Source organism: Sciurus vulgaris (assembly GCF_902686455.1).
Source record: "Sciurus vulgaris genome assembly, chromosome: 2".
NCBI lineage: Eukaryota > Metazoa > Chordata > Mammalia > Rodentia > Sciuridae > Sciurus > Sciurus vulgaris.
In genome coordinates, this window is record NC_136462.1 from 155,599,146 (window position 1) to 155,619,093 (window position 19,948).

General features: G+C 41.6%; 1 protein-coding gene across 4 annotated transcripts; it reads left to right on the top strand.

Annotated features, from left to right (window-relative positions):
- The first annotated feature begins 9,577 nt into the window (after window positions 1-9,577).
- On the top strand, window positions 9,578-17,070 carry LOC306651484 (cystatin-9-like). 4 transcript variants are annotated; one of them, XM_079124125.1, is made up of 4 exons: window positions 9,578-10,817; window positions 11,013-12,472; window positions 14,124-14,237; window positions 15,181-17,070. In XM_079124125.1, exons 2-4 carry the CDS (start codon window positions 12,233-12,235, stop codon window positions 15,259-15,261), a joined length of 435 nt encoding a protein of 144 aa, XP_078980251.1. In that variant the 5' UTR covers window positions 9,578-10,817; window positions 11,013-12,232; the 3' UTR covers window positions 15,262-17,070. The 4 variants fall into 4 exon arrangements, with proteins under 4 accessions (XP_078980251.1, XP_078980252.1, XP_078980249.1 ...); XM_079124126.1 differs by lacking the exon at window positions 15,181-17,070 and having other exon boundaries at window positions 11,013-11,691; window positions 12,253-12,472; window positions 14,124-14,753; XM_079124123.1 differs by lacking the exon at window positions 15,181-17,070 and having other exon boundaries at window positions 14,124-14,753.
- Window positions 17,071-19,948: the final 2,878 nt, after the last annotated feature.

Below are 19,948 nucleotides of genomic sequence, written 5' to 3' on the forward strand. Positions count from 1 at the left end.
CAGCATCTCAAATATTGGGAGTACTCCTTAGCTGATGTTACAGCTAAACACAACTCATCAGGGGCACTTTCTCAATAATCAATGGAATAACAAACACCACAGACACCTGGTTCTGCCGGACATTCTGTCAGTGCCTCACACTGCACACTTCATCCATTTCATAACAGCTCCTTGAGGGATTACCAAATCATTCTAATTTTGTGGCTATAGGAACAGAAGTTCACATAAAGTAAAATTGTGCCCTGGGTACTGCAACTAGCAAAAGGTACAAATCAGACCAGAACTCCAATATGTCCAACTCCAAAGACCCTCAACCCCTGCCTTGTCTCCTTTGTGTTCTACAAACTATAACTGTATATATTGGCCATACAAATCATGTAACAACTCCATCCTCTATAAATGGATCCAATGATGGAATTTTTGTTTCACGATCAACCAAGATGCCTTGCCCACCCATTCCCAGTTCTACACTCCCTGTCCACTCCGTGATGAGCACCCCAGTGTTTCCCTTTACTCTTCAGAGCAAATGCTGGGCCTGTTTCAACTCAAAAAGCTAATTTTGCCAGGTGTTGTGGCACACACCTATAATCCCAGTGGCTCAGGAGGCTGAGGCAGGAAGAACACATGTTCAAAGCCAGACTCAGCAACTTAGCAAGACCATGTCTCAAAATAAAAAATTAAGAAGGGCTGTGGGTATGGCTTAGTGGTTAAGTGCCCCTGGGTTAAATTCCAGTACCAAAAAAGAAAACAAAAGCTGATTTCAACTTTCTACCAAGATGGGATACTTGAAGTTTAAAACCAGAATATTCAAAAAAAAAAAAAAAAAAAGAAAAAAGAAATTTATATGCTATGGCTTTGACATATTATGTTCAAAAAAAAACAAAACAAAACAAAATTTGAGGCTTGATCCCCAAAGTGACAATGTTGAGCGATGGTGAGAGATTTAAGAGCTAGTTAGGTTATGGGGTCCTCATCTTCATGAAGGGGTTTATTTAGTTCCAGTGAGAATGAGTTAGATCTTGCTGAACTGGATTAGTTACCATGACAGTGGGTTGTTATAGTAGAGGTAACCTCCTTTCTGTCTCTGCCTCACTGTGTGACTATTCTTCCTTAAGAATTCACTGACTTGCTGCCATGAGGTCTTCACTAAAAACTAAGCAGAATGCTGGTGCCATGTTCTTGCACCTCCAGAATGGTGAGCTCAGTAAACCTCTGCTTTATCGCTTACCCAACACCAGATATTTTGTTATAGCAACAGAAACAGACCAACTCTTGTGTTTCCAAATAATGAAGGAATGAGGTAGAACTTGCAGGGTTGGGGGCTTAAGGTAGTAACAATAGCATCAATTATAATGACCAATACTTGAATCACTTCCTTAAAGCTAAGACCCAAGCTTAAACCGTACACGTTGAAGAGAGGACCTTAATACAGAGCACAGAGACTCAATGATAGAAGGGTACAGCCAAGAGCCCGGGGCTGGCACCAGGAAGGAGACTCACCTGGCAGGCAGGGTCCAGGAAATATGCTTAAGCCAGTGTTGTGTCTGGGCATTTTTCTCCCCTTCCCGACCAAGGTCTAATGATAACCTTCTTACCCCATCCCTTTCCTCTTTCATCCTGCCAGCCAAGCAATCAACATATTTTCGAGAAACTGGCATATTACAGAAATGCTGTTGGATTTTTTTTTTTTTCATTTTCTATTGCTAACAACACCACACCACAGCCTGGGTAGGTTATAAAGAAGAGGTTAATTTTAGCTCATAGTTCTTATCCAAGGTTGAGAGGCCGCATCTGAAGATGACTTTCTTCCTGGCAGAATTCCAGTAGCATAGGGCAACACATGGTGAGTGACAGGAAATGCCTGGAAGACTTAGCCACAGTGACTTTTATAGCAGAACCACTGTCAAGATAACCCATTGGCTCATTAATCACATGAATGGATTAATCCATTCGCAAGGGCAAAGCCCTAATCAAATATTAAAAGTTGTGCAGGTCCCACCTCTTAATATCTCAAAATGAGAATTATAGTTCAACTTGAGGTGCAGAGGGGACAAACCATATTCAAACCACAACAGAATCAGATGGTAAAAAAAAAAAAGAACTGCTCTATAAACAGTGCTAGAAAAGCCAGTTGTATATCCAATGTATATCAGCATTTCCAAGGGGTGGTGTGGAGAATTAACACACACCTACCTGCAGACCCTTACCTCACACAACATGCACACTCAGACTTCAACTTGATCACATGTAAATATTAAAAGCTAAAGAAAATAACATGTTTAAAAGAAAATGGGAGAACATATGAAAGGATTTTGAAAATCAAATACAAGAGAAGCACAAATGCAAAAAAAAAAAAAAAACTAACATATTGAACTGTTTATTTTTTAAATCTGTAAAGTAAAAAAAAAAAAAGATCATTAGTATAGTGATTCCTAATAAAGCTAAATAAGGGACTCTACCACATCTAAGCAACTTCATTCATTTCTGGGCATGTCCTAGAGAAACTTTCATATGTATGTGCATGGGAGCCAAATGAAATGTTCATTGTACTCAATTTAAAAAGGATAGAATCCAATCAGTATAGGATTGACAGGCAAAAGACATGAGTGGTGGGAACATGAAGTTAAGAGAATAATTCTATATAATGGGCTTACCTTGCTGACTCCCAAATGCGCGCTCTCTCTCTCTCTCTCTCTCTCTCTTTTTAATAGCAATTTACCTGCCACTCTGCCTGGTTTAAATTCCAGGATAAGTTACATTTCTCAACTACCCCAAAATTCAAATAAGAAAAAACATAAGTTACCCCAAAGCAGGGAGGACTTTTGTGACCCTTACACAGACCAGATTCCAGAACTCAGAGAGATAAGGATAATTGCCCCTAGCTATAAAATCTGGGAAGAACAGGTTACAATTAGAACTGATCAGCATGTACCAAAGTGACCTAAAGTTGTCATGCACAATTGAGACTTGAAAGTCTGGTGTTTTCCTGCTGTCTGTCAAAAGTCAAGAGTTGGATCTGGATGGTATTCTCTGGAAACTTCCTTGGAACAGCCGCCCCCACCCCCATAAAACTGCAGGGCAGGAGAGGCAAGCTGTCTCTCTCCTCTCTGAGAGGACCCACTCTCTCTGTTGAGAGTGTCCCCTTTCCCCTTTTCCATCCCTTCTAATAAACTTATGCCTGTTATTCTAAGCAACATGTCTGAAATCTTTCTGACTTGATCATAAGAATTGGGGTTTGAAGGGAGTCTTTACACTGCCTCAATTCATCAAAAGCCCCAGCCCTGTAACAGAATCAACTCAGAAGGGAATGGTTAATTAATTGGTTTTCTAGAACAAGGTTCTAATGAATAGAGCAAAACAGTGAAAATGAAAGGACTATATCTACACAATAACTCTCACAATGATGGTTTGAGTAAAAACATCAAGCTGTAATACAGTATGATCATTATTTATGTAAAATTTTAAAAGCATAAAACTTAATAATATACTGCTTGAAGATATCTCATCTGAAATGCTTAGGGTCAGAAATATTTTGGATTTTGGAATATGAAATTTGAATTTTGAGATATCTTGCATAAAAGGTTTAAGTCTAAATACGAAATTCACTTATGTTTCATACATTCCTTGGGCACAGTGCCTGAAGGTCATTTTTTTAATAATATAATTAGTGCACCTGTGTTACTGTGAGCCCTCACAAGGGGTCAGAGGTAGAATCTTCCACTTTTGGCATCACATCAGTACTTAATAGTTTTCAGATTTTGCAACATTTCAGATTTTGAATTTTCAAATTAGGGGTTCTTCACCCATCGTTTTGGTTAATTATCTACATGTGAAGCTGCAATATGTCTATGCATATGTAGAGAGCTTAGGAGAGTAAGTACCTGATCAGAATGAACTTGGATGTTATTTATGATCAGTGTCCTGAGAGAGACAGGGGCTTAAACCCCAGTTGTCTGGCTATTCAATTATATTTCAATACTGCAGCCTACATTTTGCCTAGTAAAAGTGGTACAATAACATTTTTGTGCTTTTTATTTATTTAAAGTGTTTTAAAGTTCTTCAATTTTCTTTCTTTCTTTAGTTCTTTCTTTCTTTCTTTCTTTCTTTCTTTCTTTAGTTCTTTCTTTCTTTCTTTTTCTTTTTTCTTTTTTTACTGAAGTATCCAGAAAAAATAACAATGATCAGTGATAGGAAAAAAATCCATCCAAGCAGGTGCTCAAAGTTTAGTAAGTCAGTGAATTAGATCCTGTGTTAGGCAAAGACAAGGGAGTTTGAGGGCTTCAGAAGGGAGGAAAAAATATTTTAATGGAAATTGCAGCAGCAAATACACTTCTAACATGAATAGAATAAATTTAATAAATTTAAACACAGAACATGGTTTTTCTCTCTCCTTGTTTCCATCCTCAAATTCACTTTGCCAACATGCAGACCAATGAAAGGCTTGGTTTTTGTGTAAATAAACATGGAAAGAGGTGGGAAAGTCAACACAAGTCACATGGAAAGAAAGAATCTCCCAAGAGAAAAACCTTAGAAGTCAGGGTTGGAGCAGCATAGAGCCCTGGCACCAGGCAGCACTCAGAATCCAGCCCTGAGAGAAAGGCAGGGACTACAGCAAGCAGAGGGAAGGGCCCCTGTGGCTTTAGATCTACAAAAGAAGCAAGTCCTCCCTGATTAAGGGCTCATATGTTTTATGAAAATGTTCTTATTTCAACTTTTCATTTTCCATTGTTAGATCCAATTGTTGCCCTTCTTTATTTTAAATATGCTGCAAGTCTATGTGAGATCCATCCCTTAAATCATCAAACTTAAATGAAACCAGCTAAGAACTATGGGAGGGCCAAGGAGGGTGCAGAGTGACCCTGGAATCCCTGGAATCCCACAGCAGCTTCTGTCTCTTATTTCTTTGAGTCTATCATGACAGTGCTTCCTGGTCTGAATCCTGTCAGTGTTTTCGTCTTTGATCTCATGGACTCTAGGCACCCTCCACTCTCCAACACATGGAATACCCGAGGAACCTGACGAGGGGAGGCATAACGGGGCGCATGCCACAAGGGAATGTCACGCAGTAGGTAAATGGAAGTGGCCTGGAGGTCAGTCAGATGATCTAGGAACCAGGGCAGGTGTGGAGCAAGAAGAGGACAAGACAGAGCAGGACCATCAGAGGAGGTGGCTAAGGAAGGCAGACAGTGAGGACAGGGGCCAGACCTCAGACAAGGCACCAAGCCGTGAGTAGGAGAGCCCAGGAGAGTATCATGCAGCCTGAACACAGGCAGCTGACTTGGATGGCACCCTGGTGCCTGCACCTCACTTTCATCTTCACAGATAAAGACTCGTGATTTGGTCATTGCTGACCTTCTCTGTTCTCAATTCTTTCAGAAATAGCGAAAGTTTGTTTCCAGGGAATCAGGCCCGTTTCAGTGAGTAGTTACTGATGTTACAGGGCAGGAACCTTCGGAGAAACTGAGGCACTGTGAAGTCCCCCTCTTCAAACTCCAATTCTTCATATCAAGTCAGAGAGATTTCAGACTCAGAGAAACAGTCATGAGTTAATTTGAAGGGCTGAGAAAGGGAAAATGGGAGCACTCTCAAGGGGGAGAGTGGGTCCTCTCAGAGAGATGGGGGGCTGTGTGCCTCTCTTGCCCTCCAGTTTTATGGTGGGGGGAGTCCCTAGGGAAGTTTCTAGAGAGTCACACTCAGGTCCACCTCTTGACTTTTGACTGACAGAAGGATGACATTAGACTTTCAAGTTTCCACTGCCATGACAACTCAAGGTCACTTTGGCCCATGCTGACTAGTTCTAATTGGAATCTTTTTTTTACAGATTTTGCTGTTAGGGGGAATTATTTGTACCCACCTGAGTTTTGGGATCTGGTCTGTGTAGGGGTCACAAAAGTCCCTCCTTTTGGGGTAACTTGGGTTCTTTTTATCCTCGTTTTTGGGACTGCATTTCTCCTGCAGATAATAAGTGGTTTTCTGAGGAATGTAACACATATCCTGTCCACTTAAGCCAGGCAGGTCTGCAGGTAAATTGCTTTTTAAAAGTGAAAAAGTGTGTGGGGGTCAACATAGTGGGCCTATTTTATAGAATTCTTCCCTTAACCTCATGTTCCCACCACTCATGTCTGTCTATCCCCTGTCACTGAGATCTTCTTATGAGACCCATCTGGGGTGCTTAGTACCAGCAACACAAAGATGAGCACCTCAGAAATCCCTACCCCAGAAGGACAGTGTAACACCTGCCCAGTATTAGTGATTTATGATATAAGAGAGTGACTCAAAGAGAGTCAGAGGAGCTTTGAAAACAGGAAACATTTGACATGAGTATTGAAGGATGAATAAGAGACTATGGAGACAAGATAAGGCATCCAGATTCCAGATGAGGGGACAGTCAGGCAGAGAACAGTGACAGCCTGCTGACAGCTTACTGGCAAGGCACTCCAGGCCTTCTGCAATGTTTTTGTCCCTCTCCTCAAAGTTCTAAAAGTCTAGAGATCACAATCACTGTTCTTTACTTGGCTTATCTCTTGGGATACTGATCTCTCTCCCTTCTGAAGGGTAGACCTTCCAAGACTACAAGGGATGCAACAAGAGTTTAGACATACTTGTAAGGGCCAGCAATATGCACACACCCATCATTCCAGTTTGGGTAAGGTGGCCCACATCCCCTCCTTGTCTGTACAGTGAGGACGGATCTGGTGCACAAGGGTCTGAGCCATACTTGGCATGAGAGCACATATGGTCACCCTCTTGGGTGGCATGTGCATCTGCACTAGCAGGGACCCCACCAAGAGTTTGCAGGAAAATCCTGTGCTTTCCAGTCCCTTACTTGGCAACATGTGAGTTTTCTCCACGGGTATGGCTGGCCTCTGTCAGGACACTCACAATATATCCAGGTGTGTCAGAATTTTAGTTCTCAGTCTTCAAAAGCCTACCAACCAAGAAAAGGCTGGAACCAGATGGATTCTCAGCCAAGATCTACAAGACCTTCAAAGAATAACTAATACTAATACTCTTTAAAGTATTCCATGAAATAGAAAAGGAGTGAACACTTTCAAACTCATGCTATGAAGCTAGTATCACCCTGATACCAAAACCAGACAAAAACACATCAAGGAAAGAAAACTCAGACCAATATCCCTGATGAACATAGATGCAAAACTTCTTTAACAAAATTCTAGCAAATCACATATAAAAACATATTAAAAAGATAGTGCATCATGATTAAGTGGGGGTCTATCCAAGGGATGCAAGTTTGGTTCAACATCCAGAAATCAATAAATGTGATTCATCACATCAATAGACTTAAGGTTAAGAATCATATGATCATTTCAAAAGATGCAGAAAAAGCATTTGGTAAAATAGAGCACCCCTCATGCTCAAAACACTAGAAAAAACAGGGATAGTAGGAACATACCTCAACATTGTAAAGGCCCATGACCAACATCATTCTAAACAGAGAAAAATTGAAAGCATTCCCTCTAAAAATTAAAACAAGTCAGGGACGCCCTCTTTCACCACTTCTAGTCAACATAATCCTTGAAACTCTTGCCAGAGTAATTAGACAGACTGAAGAAATTAAAGAAAATAGGAAAAGAATAACTCAAACTATCACTATTTGCTGACAACATGATCCTATATTTAGAGGATCCAAAACTTCTAGAACTAATAAATGAATTCAATAAAGTAACAGGATATAAAATCAACACTCACAAATCTAATGCATTTCTATTCATAAGTGATGAATTCTCTGAAAGAGAAATTAGGAAAACTACCCCATTCACAATAGCCTCAAAAAAATTAAAAAAAAATACTTGGAAATCAATCTAACAAAAGAGGTGAAAGACCTCTACAATGAGAACTACAGAACACTAAAGAAAGAAATTCAAGAAAACCTTAGAAGGTAGAAAGATCTCCCATGTTCTTGGATAGGCAGAATTAACACTGTCAAATGGCCATACTACCAAAAGCATTATACACATTTAATGCAATTCCAATTAAAATCCCAATGACATACCTCATAGAAATAGAGAAAGCAATCATGAAATTCACTTGGAAAAATAAGACACCCAGAATAGCCAAAGCAATCTTGAGCAGGAAGAATGAAGCAGGAGGTATCACAATACCAGAACTATAATACAGAGCAATAGTAACAAAAATGGCATGGTATCATAGATGAATGGTACAGATTAGAAGACACAGAGACAAACTCACATAAATACACTTATCTCATAGTAGACAAAGTGCCAAAAAGCATACAATGGGGAAAAGATAGCCTCTTCAACAAATGGTGCTGGGAAAACTGGAAATCCCTATGCAGCAAAATGATACTAGACCCCTATCTCTCACCCTGCAAAAAACTCAACTCAAAATGGATCAGGTACCTAGGAATTAGACCAGAGACCCTGCACCAAATAGTAGAAAAAGTAGGCCCAAATTTTCATCATGTTGACTTAGGACCAGACTTTCTTAACAAGACTTCCAAAGAGCAAGAAATAAAAACAAGAATCAATAAGTGGAATTGATTCAAACTAAAAGCTTCTTTTCAGCAAAGGAAACAATCAACAATGTGAAGAGAGAGCCTACGGAGTAGGAGAAAATCTTTACCACATACACTCCAGATAAAGCACTAATCTCTAGAATTTATAAGGAACCCAAAAAACACCAAAAATACAAATAACCCAATCAATAAATGGGCTAAGGAAATGAGTAGATACTTCACAGAAGTAGATATACAATTGATCAACAAATATATGAAAAAGTGTTCACCATCTCTAGTAATTAGAGAAATGCAGATTAAAACCACTCTAAGATTTCATCTCACTCCAATTAGAATGGCGATTATCAAGAATGCAAGAAACAATAGTTGTTGGCGAGGATTTGGGGAGAAAGGTACACTCATACATTACTGGTGGGGCTGCAAATTAGTGCAGCCACTCTGGAAAGCAGTGTGGAGATTCCTCAGAAAGCTTGGAATGGAACCACCATTTGACCCAGCTATCCCACTCCTTGGTTTATACCCAAAGGACTTAAAATCAGCATACTACAGTGACACAGCCTCATCAAGTTTACAGCAGCTCAATTCACAATGGTTAGATTGTGGAACCAACCTAGATGCCCTTCAATAGATGAATGGATAGAGAAACTGTGGTATATATGTACAATGGAATATTCATCAGTCATAAGAAAAATGAAATTATGGCATTTGCAGGCAAATAGATAGAGTTGGAGAATATCATGCTAAGTGAAATAAGCCAATCCCAAAAAAAGGAGACCAAATGTTTTCTCTAATAAGTGAATGCTGATATATAACGGGGGAGGTGGGGTAAGGGAAGAATAGAGGAGCGTTGGATTGTGTAGAGGGAAATGAGAGGAGGAGAGGGGGCAGGGGGAAGGAAAGATGGTGGAATGAAACAAACATTATTACCCTATGTACATGTGTGATTACACAATGTACATGACTCTACATTGTGTACAACCAGAGAAATGAAAAGTTGTACCCCATTTGTGTATGGTGAATCAAAATGCATTCTGCTGTCATGTATAACTAAATAGAACAAACCATCAAAAAAATAAAAAAGAAAATTGAAAAAAAAAAAAAGAATTCTAGTTCTCTTAGAACTCCATAGCCCATTTCTCCAGAAAACCCAAAAGACATTTCCACATTTCCCCCTTCCCACTGCTGCTCAACTTACACCATCATTCTCCAACTAAGAAACCACTCCACTTATACTTTGGCTGCAGTGTTAGTAATCTTAAAGCCATCAGGGGGAAAAAAAAAAAAAAGATGCGATCTCTTTGGGTGATGTTTTCTTGCACGTCTGGCTGCATTCTTCAAATGATCACATTGAATATCTTATTCATTGCAAATGACACATTCCAACCTGTCATCACCCTGCCTGTATGAAATTGACCCCTGGGAAATTGTGGAACAGTGGGTGTGGAAATGTGCTCTGGAAGGAGCAATCAAAAGACATGTGGAAGATGAGACAGAGGAAGCCAACTCCTTGCAACAGGGACCACTCTGTTCACACTGGGGTACAACAATTGAGGGCATATGAGGTCAGGGGAAGAGCACATGTAGCAGGGCTGGGAGTCCTGAAGGTGCAGGCCTTGTGAAACCAGAGTTTTGAGATTAAACCTGATTCTCTGCTTCTGTTGGTGGCTGGGGTCTGTGTAAACTGCAGACCTCTTCGAGTGGCCTGCTGCAGTTCTCAGTGTTACAGCTCTAAAGAGTGGGCTGTGTAGACTCCAGCAGCTCACTGCTAACTTCATTCTGGGTTCTTGTATCACAAATCCAAAGAATGAAATCATGGGACAATGGAATACAGAGTGAAATGAGTAGGATTTATTCAGGTGTGAAGAATAGGAACCAGGGACAGAGGGGACCCCCATAGGGGTCACCGCCTGAGTGTGGGTAGTGTAGGGATCTCTACAGCACCTGGGTTGACACTGTTTGGCCAAATTTATGCTAATCAGGGTTTGGAAAATTATCAACACTATTGGTTATCTCTGAAATTCCATCCAGATCTGACCCATTTTCATTTTCCCACTGGTTGGGTAGTGGGAATTTGAGTCAGATCACAGATGCTCAGGGTTGAGGCTGCAGCACTTTGTGGAGTGGGTGACTGCACCAGACCCAGATCAGGCTGCCACAGTGCAACAGGTCATGTGCCCTGGCTCACCTTGGCCCTGGCGTGCTGTGCCTCAGGTCTGCACTGCTCTGCTGCTCTGGGACCAGGGCTTGGCTTCACCAGGTCTTGAGTGCTGCTTCAGGACCCAGCCCAGAAGGACCACCATGCAGGAGGCGACACTATCAGGTACAGAGCAACCTCTCCTCTCCAGAGGCCTCGTCCTATTGACTGATGCCACGAGTCTAGAAGTTCTCCTTTCCCTCTGTCACCAGACAATGTGCCCTTTCTCTTTTCCTGATCCTGTGTGCCCCTTCCCCTTCCTCCATTCCCCTCAAATTGAGTTATTTCTGACTTGCGGTTTGGTTTAAATTCTCCCCGCAGGGATGTATTCTGAACCTGGATGAATCACAGTGTGGCCAAGGACCAATCACATCACCATACCCTAGAAGCAGTTGAGAGATGCAAATTCCTGGTCCTGATAGACCCGCTGGGTCAGAATACTGGAGACAAGAACTTGGATTTTAACAGCCTTCAAGAGATTCTGGTCCCCTTGGAAATTTGCAAATAACTGCAGATAGATGTTGAAAGAATACTTCATGGGCACAAGACTTAATTCTTGCCTAGAAAAAGTATGTTATTCAGACTTGTCAGAACCCCATTTGCTGCCAGAGTGGAAGGCTTTAAAGGTCTCTTTCCAGAGCCCAGACTTCACAGTTTCCAAGGAGCTGTGATCAATATGGCCACAAGAGGGCACCAACGACCACCAAATAGACACCTCTCAGCCATCAGTCTTTGGGTTGCCTTCTCTGTTTCCATCTCCCTCTTTCTCTATTCCCACTACTCTAATGAAAATGACTACTCCTCCTCTGAATTTCTCTGGAGGGACGATATTTATGTACTCATCCAGAATTCCAGGCACAGCAGTGGTGGTTCAACCCTGGGCTGAGAAGCTGGGTCAGAAAGATGAAGCAGTTCAGGAGAGCTCCGCCCACTCCAAGACTGACATGGCCTCCAGAGGCCAGTGACCTTGTCTGTTCCAGAATTTGGGGAAGAAGGAAAGGTGGGACAGAGTGGAGCTCAGACATTCTGGGGACAAGTGAGGTGGCAAGACACAAACCTCCTGTGGCTCTTATATGAACACACATTATCTCTGGTCAACTGTACTTCTCTTTATCTACAATGCTTACTCATCCCACACATCTCTTTTATCTGTCCCTTCTTGCCTCATTATCTCTGTATACTGGTGTGTCCACTAATACCTCTTGAGTTTGTGTCCTTGTTTTCAGCATCTGATTCAGGGATATTCTAATAAGGCTTCTCTTTCCCAGTGAGGCATCAGGAAGCAGGTGTGGCTAGGATTCAAGTCAGGGGATCCTTTGTCCTCTTACTTTTCCTCTTCCGTACCTCCTGCTTAGGTCTTGTCCCTCTTTTCTGGACAGGAGGTAAATTAGCTTTCACCGAGGGAGGTGAGGCTACTTGTGGGAAGGTGTAATGGCAAAGAGGATGCCTAGAGGGAGGGCCAAACAGATGAATTTAAGGGCTGGACCCAGAAGAGTAAGAGCTAAGAAGGGCAAAGGCAGGCGCTTTCCAGTGCTTGAACCATGTTGTGTCCACTTGGCAGGAGGATTCTTCCCTGGGCCATGCTGCTGCTTCTCTTAGGCTTCCAGCCCCTGGTGACTCAGGCCTGGTGTTCAGAAACGGATTTGGACATTTACAAACTGCAAGTCAGTGATCCTAAGTTCTCCCCTGCGGTGGAGTTTGCCTTACAGGATTTCAACCAGCAGAGTGAGAACCAGTATGCTTACAAGCTGGTACGTGTCCTAAGTTCCCAGAGTAAGAAGGTGAGTGACCACCTGCTCTACTGCCTTCTCTGCACCTGCGATTTGGGAGGGGTGAGAGAAAGTATTGTCAGTGAGTCTTGGCTGAACATTTGTTGTTCATACTCCAGTAAAACAAAAGCTAGCACTGGGGATATAGCTCAGTTGGTAGAGTGATTATCTAGCCTGCACAAGGCCCTGGGTTCAATCCCCAGCACCACAAAAAAAAAAAAAAAAAAAAAAAAAAAAAAAAAAAGTTAATTCCATTAGCATTTTGGTTTTAGACAAAGTTTAACTTAGAAATTATTTTAAATTAGGTCAGTGTCCACTCACATGCAAGATGGAGATTTAAAACTTGCTTTTATGACATTGTTTAACTGAAGAATGACTTTGAAATAAAAACCACTTATGTGATGAAGATACCAGTTAAAGAAGAGAAAATGATTGTGGAGATACATTGAGAAATATTTCAAGGATATAAAATAAAATAGACAATTAGAAAACACAGAGAGAAACACACATAGACAAACAGAGGTCCATGACAGGAAGGAGAGACAGAGAAGAGAGCATGCTGGGGGTCAGGGGGAGGCACTGATGATTCAAGGAGCAATCAGACCTGAGATCCACCATGGGCTCCAGCTCCTCTGCTCTGATTTTACTCTGCTCTGGGCTCCTGAGTGTGTCTCTGTATAGCACATGACATAATCAAAGATTCTTCCTTTGTCCATTCTTTTTAATCCTAAAATGTTTTCTTTTTGATGGAGTCACTATATCGCATCAGGAATGCAATGTTCATCTCCTGATGGAACACTTCTAGTTTGGGGGGAGGGTTGGCATCACTCTTCCTCCCTTAGCACTGACAACTTATAAGGGCAGAGGGACCCCAAACCTGAAGAGACCTGAAGCCTCTATGGCCATTCATATACGGTGTCCTGGCTGATCTAATGTCTCAAACTCCCAGAATGGCATCTGACCTGTCAGTCTCTGGCCTGGCAGTTGCAGGGTCAGTTTGGTGGGTTGTAAGAATGGATGGATGGGGTGGGAGGATATGGAATGGAATGAGGTGGAATGGAGAGGGAAGAAGTGGAAGAATTATTTCAGGGTGCACTTTGTAATAGGAGTAGATGTTGGCAGTGTTCTGCCAGTGTGTTCTCATGCATGGTGGTAGGTGGTAGGTGCAATGGTGACTGCCATTTTTCTTGCTCTAGCTCAGGGGAAAACATTGATTGCATGTCATACATGAGGCTCCTTCCCTCAGGGCCAAGATCACCCATCAAATACTTGGGGAGTCATCATCCTGCCAAGTGCTAGGAACTTGACCTCTGGGAATGCAATCTTAGATTCAGATGCCTACTGAGAGTGAAGCTGGGGTCTCACAGTTGTAGAGTGGGGACTCTGGGACTGGAGACAGGTGACCTATTAATGGCATGTGACTCAGCCTGGATTTTCCCCAGACCTCTACCAGATCCACTTGTTTTTTACTCTTAAAATCAGCCCCCCACCTCTAGAGAGGATTCCCCTGGATTTTACCTCCAGTGAGCAGATGTCAAACCCACAGGGAAACTCCTAAATGGAGTACAGTTTGGGTCTTTCCCTCCACTAACACAACCATTCAGTCAAGCTACTAAAGAACAGTCATAAGGGCCTTTTTACTTTAATCCCTCTGTGTCTGCAGGTGAACAGCTCAACAATTTACTCCATGAAGCTACAACTGGGAAGAACTGTATGTGGAAAATCTGAGGAAGATATTGATGACTGCCCACTTCAAGACAGCGCAGAGCTGAACAATGTAAGCCAGAGCACCAGCTTACCTCATTTCACCTATGTGGGGGCTTCTTGGCATGGAGTTGGGTGTAAGAGCAGCTCATCAAACCATTCTTAGGGACCTAGAAGAGTAAGCCAGCAGCAGGCTCAATCAGGCCACCCTTCCTGAGCCTCAGTGGAAAGTAGACCAGGCAGGCAGCACAGAAAGCAACTTGAAGAACACAGAGTTTCCAACTCTGGCCACTCATGCCATTATAGCTCCTACTGACTATTGCTTGTATGGCCTTCATATTTCTCATGTTTATCTTGGTCTTGGTGTCCTGAGCTGATTATAGAATGTCCCTTGCCTCTTCTCCATTCTTCCACTCCCTGCCCTCAAGAGAAGGAGCCTGGTGTGCCTCCAACATCACCTTTGCCTAAGTGTGCAGAACTCAGGGTCCTCCTACACTGACCCAGAGCCTGAGGAGTTGGGAGGCAAGAAAGAGTCCCAGGCCCTGCCCTATACCCGCTGAGCTGCAGTACCTATTCTGGGAAACAAGAGCAAGGGGAAACCCATCTCTGGTGACCACCCCTCATAGTGTTAATAGATCCCTGTGTCAGAGGATTAACTTACAACTTAACTAATAACTTAAATCTGAGAGCAGCCTGCTCTCTCTGGGTCAGAACATCCCCTGCTGCTCTTAGGAGCTTGGATCACACAAGGACAGCCTAGGGGTTCTGCTAGAGGTCACCAATTGGGATAGCAGAACTGATATAGATACCCTTGCATCAGCAGTGAGCCCCAAATCAAGATGCAGCTCAGGACTTACCAGGGTTCAGGTGGGTTGGCCATGCCCAAGGGCCAAAGGTTCCTTTGTACAACTGCTGGCCCCGGGACAGGACAAGGTTAAAATGAATACTATGTTCAGAGCATGAACCACAAGCTTCCTGAGCCTACTCCACCCACTGCCCCCTCTTTGTTCACTCAGACCTTCACCTGCCTCTTCAAAATCAGCACCCAGAACTTGGCAATAAGTTTCAGCATGCTAAAGAAGAATTGCTCAGAATGATTCACCTGATTTGGATCCACCCACAGGACTGGTCATGGCCTGCTCCATCTTCCATGGACACCAATCATTCACAGAAGTTGACATTTCAGTAGCTGAGCAGTTCTGTGATACTTCAATCTCTTGTTTTGCAAGTGTCTGAGGTTTTATGTCCTAGCACTTCAGAAAATATTCTAAAGTCTTTAAGAAAATCTTCTTTGTCCAGTTCCATCATGGAGAACAGATCATTAAATATCTGCATTTCTATCAGTTTTGTGGGTGGTGATTATGAGGGTCAATACAATTATTCTCAACAGGGTGATCTGCTGTTCCTCTAGGAGTGGAGCCCCTGCTCCTTCTAAACCTCTTGAATGCAGCCACAAGTGGCACAACTGAGGTGCATCTGAGCTGTCTCAGAGTTCATGGCAATGACCCACATAACCAGAGATAAAATGTGACCTCTCAGGGCATCTGATGTGCACAATGGAGGCAGATAAGCCCCAAGTCCCCTTACAACACCTGTGGCCTCTACTTTTGAGAGGTTAGTTTGTATACCTTTCCCTGGTCCTCAGCAGATTAGTGGATGAAGCCATGGGACTCTAGCCTTACTCTCCAAGGGTGGTCCCAGTACCAGGAGTCCCTACAGCATATCCTGGGAGCCTCACAGAGATGGACAATCTCAGGATCATCCCATCTTTGCAAAAGGAGCCTGTGTTTCACATATCCCTAGGGGATGCAAGGAAAATTAATACTTGATGTGCTTTACCCTATCAGAGGCTACTAAGATTATGATTGTGTCATTTGACTAGGGTGTGGCACACAGTTTGTGGGAAAAAAAATCCAACAAATATTTTGGTGTTTATGGGCCATATGGTCTCTTTCTCAATGACCTGACATTACTCTTGTATCTTGACAGCAACCAGAAATAATGTATAAACAAATGAGAGTTACTGTGTTCCACTGAGACTGTATTAACACAGTGGCTGGTTTGCCCCTTGAGCCATAGCTGTCAATCTCCAAGAGCTCCTCTCTGTGCCCTGTACCTGGTGTCCCCAAGCACTACCACACAGCAACTCCCACTTCAACACCTTCACCTCCCCAGGCTGGGTTCAGGGCCTGCTCAGTGCAAATGGAGTTCCATCAACAGATTGTTTTCACCTTGCAGGAATAGAGGTCTGAGGGTCAACTGCCATCACTAGGAGAGAGACAGATGAAAATTCCAGTCTTAGTCTCCCAACTCCAGGGGACCCAATTCAAAGAGGAATTTCCACATCAATTCCCAAAGCTTCCTTAAGCAGGATAAACACTCACAGGACCATAATCTGAGCTTTAGGAAGTCATTCACCAAGTTTCCAAATAAGACTTGAGGCTGTTTCCGTGAATGTCTTCAGTTTTTCTTAGCTGCTACTTAAAAACTTTCAGAGGGACTAGAATCCCCCAAATGGTAATTAAAATCCAAGTTCTTGCTGGGCACAGTGGCACACACCTATAATCCCAGTGGCTCAGGAAGCTAAAGCAGAAGGATTATGAGTTCAAAGCCAGTCTCAGCAAAAGTGAGTTTCTAAGCAACTCAATGAGACCTTGTCTCTACATAAAATATAAAATAGGGCTGGGGATGTGACTCAGTGGTGGAGTGCCCCTGAGTTCAATCCTCAGCATCCCCCCAAAATCCAAGTTCTATCCTCCCCACCTCCCAGACTACTGACCCAGCAGGTATGGGAGGAGCCAGGGAATTTTTATTTCTAACCATCTCCCAAGGAATGCAGGTATTTCTAGCCCTGTGGCATGCATAGCCCATGTTTGGAACACCTCCCTGGGACTGGATATAGACTAAAATCCACAAGTAAGAATTTAATTCAATATTACTTAACCATAAAGAAGAATATAATTATGGCATTTTCCACTAAGTGGATGGAATTAAAGACTATCCTGCTAAGTGAAATAAGCAATCCCCCCAAGAACAAAGGTCAAATGGTCTCTCTGATATGCATATGCTAACACAATAAGAGGAGAGGGGATAAAAGTACTTTGGATTAGACAAAGGGGAATGAAGGGAAGGGAGAGGGACAGGAATAGGAAAGAGTACAATGAATTGGACATTACTTTCCTATGTTCATACATGAGTACATACCCAGCGTAACTCCACATCATGTACAACTACAAGAATGGGAAGATATACTCCATGGATGTATGATATGTCAAAATGCATTCTACTGTCATATATAACTAAAGAGAACAAATAATTTTTTTTAAAAAAGACGTTAATTCAATTTGAAGGGAATCAGGGTGAGGCTTGAGAGTGGTTTCTAGGGTATGCCTGGAACAGGAAGAAGTAAGAATAATTTGCTTGATGATATAGAAAAATCAGGGTCTCTCAACTTCTGCAGCCATCAATTTCTAGGGTGGCGCCTCCAGGGAGGAGAGAGGTTGCTTTGAACACCATGGTCTGACTTTCTTGCACTGTGGTCCCTCAGAGCTAGGGCTTCCCTAAAAGCTACAGCTTTTAAAACCCATTCTTATATATAGTCAACACCCCAAAATTGACTGCTTAAAATTTTCTGGTTTTTGTTATTATAAAGAGTGAAACAATGAATATTTTTCTTATATCTACTATTTTTCTTATATCTACTAATTGGATTATTTTTTCCTTGAAGAGAAGCACAACTTCTCTAAAGTTAAACTATTTTCAATATTTTTGACCTCTTAAAAATTTTTAGTAAAATTCTCTATTATTTAGTAAATTTCTTTAGTAAAAATGTTAAAATGTGCTCTTTTAAAGCAAGTAAGGTTAGCCTGATGTTGTCTCCTATACCCAGAACTCTTCCATAAATAAACTAAAACGTAGCTTGGAGGCATTTCTTGTAACTGACATAAAAAAATAAAATCTAGCCGCAATCAATCACAGCTAGCCAGTCAATTGGTTTTATAACTAGGGACCTCCCATGACACAGGTCCAAATAAGGCAAAAGCCTAGGATCTCCCCTCACACCATACCCCAATAAGGCAAATACCTTGAACTTCCATCACGGCACACTCAAATAAGAAAAATGCCTAGCTATAGTCAATTGGGTAACTTCGTTGCTTTCTTGTTTCGCCTGTAAAAACTTACTCATCATATTGTCATATTGTAGGAGTAGAGCTTTCTCTGTCTCTTGAAGGCTTGAGTATTGCCTGATTCATAAATTCTTTGCTCAAATAAAATCTGTAATTTTATTTTGTCTAAATTTTTCTTTTAATAGTTTGGTGTTAGATGAGAGATTTGAAGACACCTCCAGTAATACCCAAGAGAATTTACTAAGTGAAGGTCCCAACTGGGTGTATTGTGCTTGCCGTTCTTTCACTGCAGCTGGCACCCATGTGCAAGACGCCTCTTTTGGGTGAGCTCCCTCTCACATATGAGCTCCATGAGTCTGCATTTTGAGCTCTCTGAAGCAGTTCCTTAACCAGGCTATCTAGAATCATATTGGATTCAATAAATAACTGGACTAGCCCAGTTACATGTAGATAACCAATTAATCTGATATAATAATTACACATTCTGAAGCATCACACTATTCCCTGAAGTATGTACAATTAGTATGCATCAATTAAACACAGAAAAAAATTAATTACCTTGGTCAAAGATATTGACATTGACTATGATGACAATCAGATCCACCTCTGTGAGAAAACACTGATATTTTATGAAATAGTTATTGAAAGACTTATGCCACTAATAATAGTCTCATATATGTACTGCCCTTGTAAACTCTGAAATGAGACTATAATGCATTTTTTTTCCATATTTTTATTGGTGCATTCTGATTATACATACTGGTGAGATTTTGTTGTTTCATAGTCATTCATTTCAGTAATGCAAGTTTTTAATGCATGATGCCAAAGTATATTTTCAAAGTATATTTCAGGTATAAGAAACTTCTTGTGATCACCCATTTAATGACAATCAGAACTTTCATGCTCTAGAAACTGGAGATGGGGTCTTTTGGAAACAAGACCCCCCACCAAAAAAAAAAAAAAAACTATCCTTAAATAGTATCCTTAGAGGGAAGGAACTATACCAAATTCTTCTCACACCTCACTGCAGCAATACTTAAGGGCCTCAAGTCCTGAGTCCTCATCACTCAACTCAAGATGACCCTGCAGACCCTTGGACTATGTATACTCAACGAAAACCTCCAGGTCATATTCATCTGAGAGTTTTTTTCCCCCAGAAATATTCTTTACATGGATGAATTTTCGAACATCATAGATCAAGACTTTTCTTCAATGTCTACATGAAACTTCTGCCCCTTTTCCTCTTTTCCCTGTGCCTTCTTCCTGCATATGGCAAGAGAACACCACAATCAGGATTATGCAATGGACAGCTTCTGCAGGAAGCACAACTTGATATTGAATATGTCATGCTAAACCTATATCCTGATGCCATTTTAGAGATCCTCTAGTTTATAACAAATTTTACTGATATTCCAAGTTAAACTTCGGATTTGCATATCTGGTCTTTTCTATAGTTACACTTTTAGATTGACATAAATCTTAATTTAAGATTTAATTGCTTAAATCTAACAATAGGCAAACCTACATTGAGGATATTGTCATTAAATTTTTTTCCAGAAACTGAATAAGACCAAAGGATCATTTGATAGTATATAGAAACATTCATAACCCAAATCTCCATGTTGTAGAAGCCTTCAACCATGCAATGATTCAATCC

What these genes read in the sequence shown, in the direction of transcription:
- LOC306651484 (XM_079124123.1), top strand. Translation starts at nt 12,233, where the DNA reads ATGTTGTGTCCACTTGGCAGGAGGATTCTTCCCTGGGCCATGCTGCTG. An exon ending in TAAGTTCCCAGAGTAAGAAG is followed by an intron (nt 12,473 to 14,123) that starts GTGAGTGACCAC and finishes CTGTGTCTGCAG; the next exon opens with GTGAACAGCTCAACAATTTA.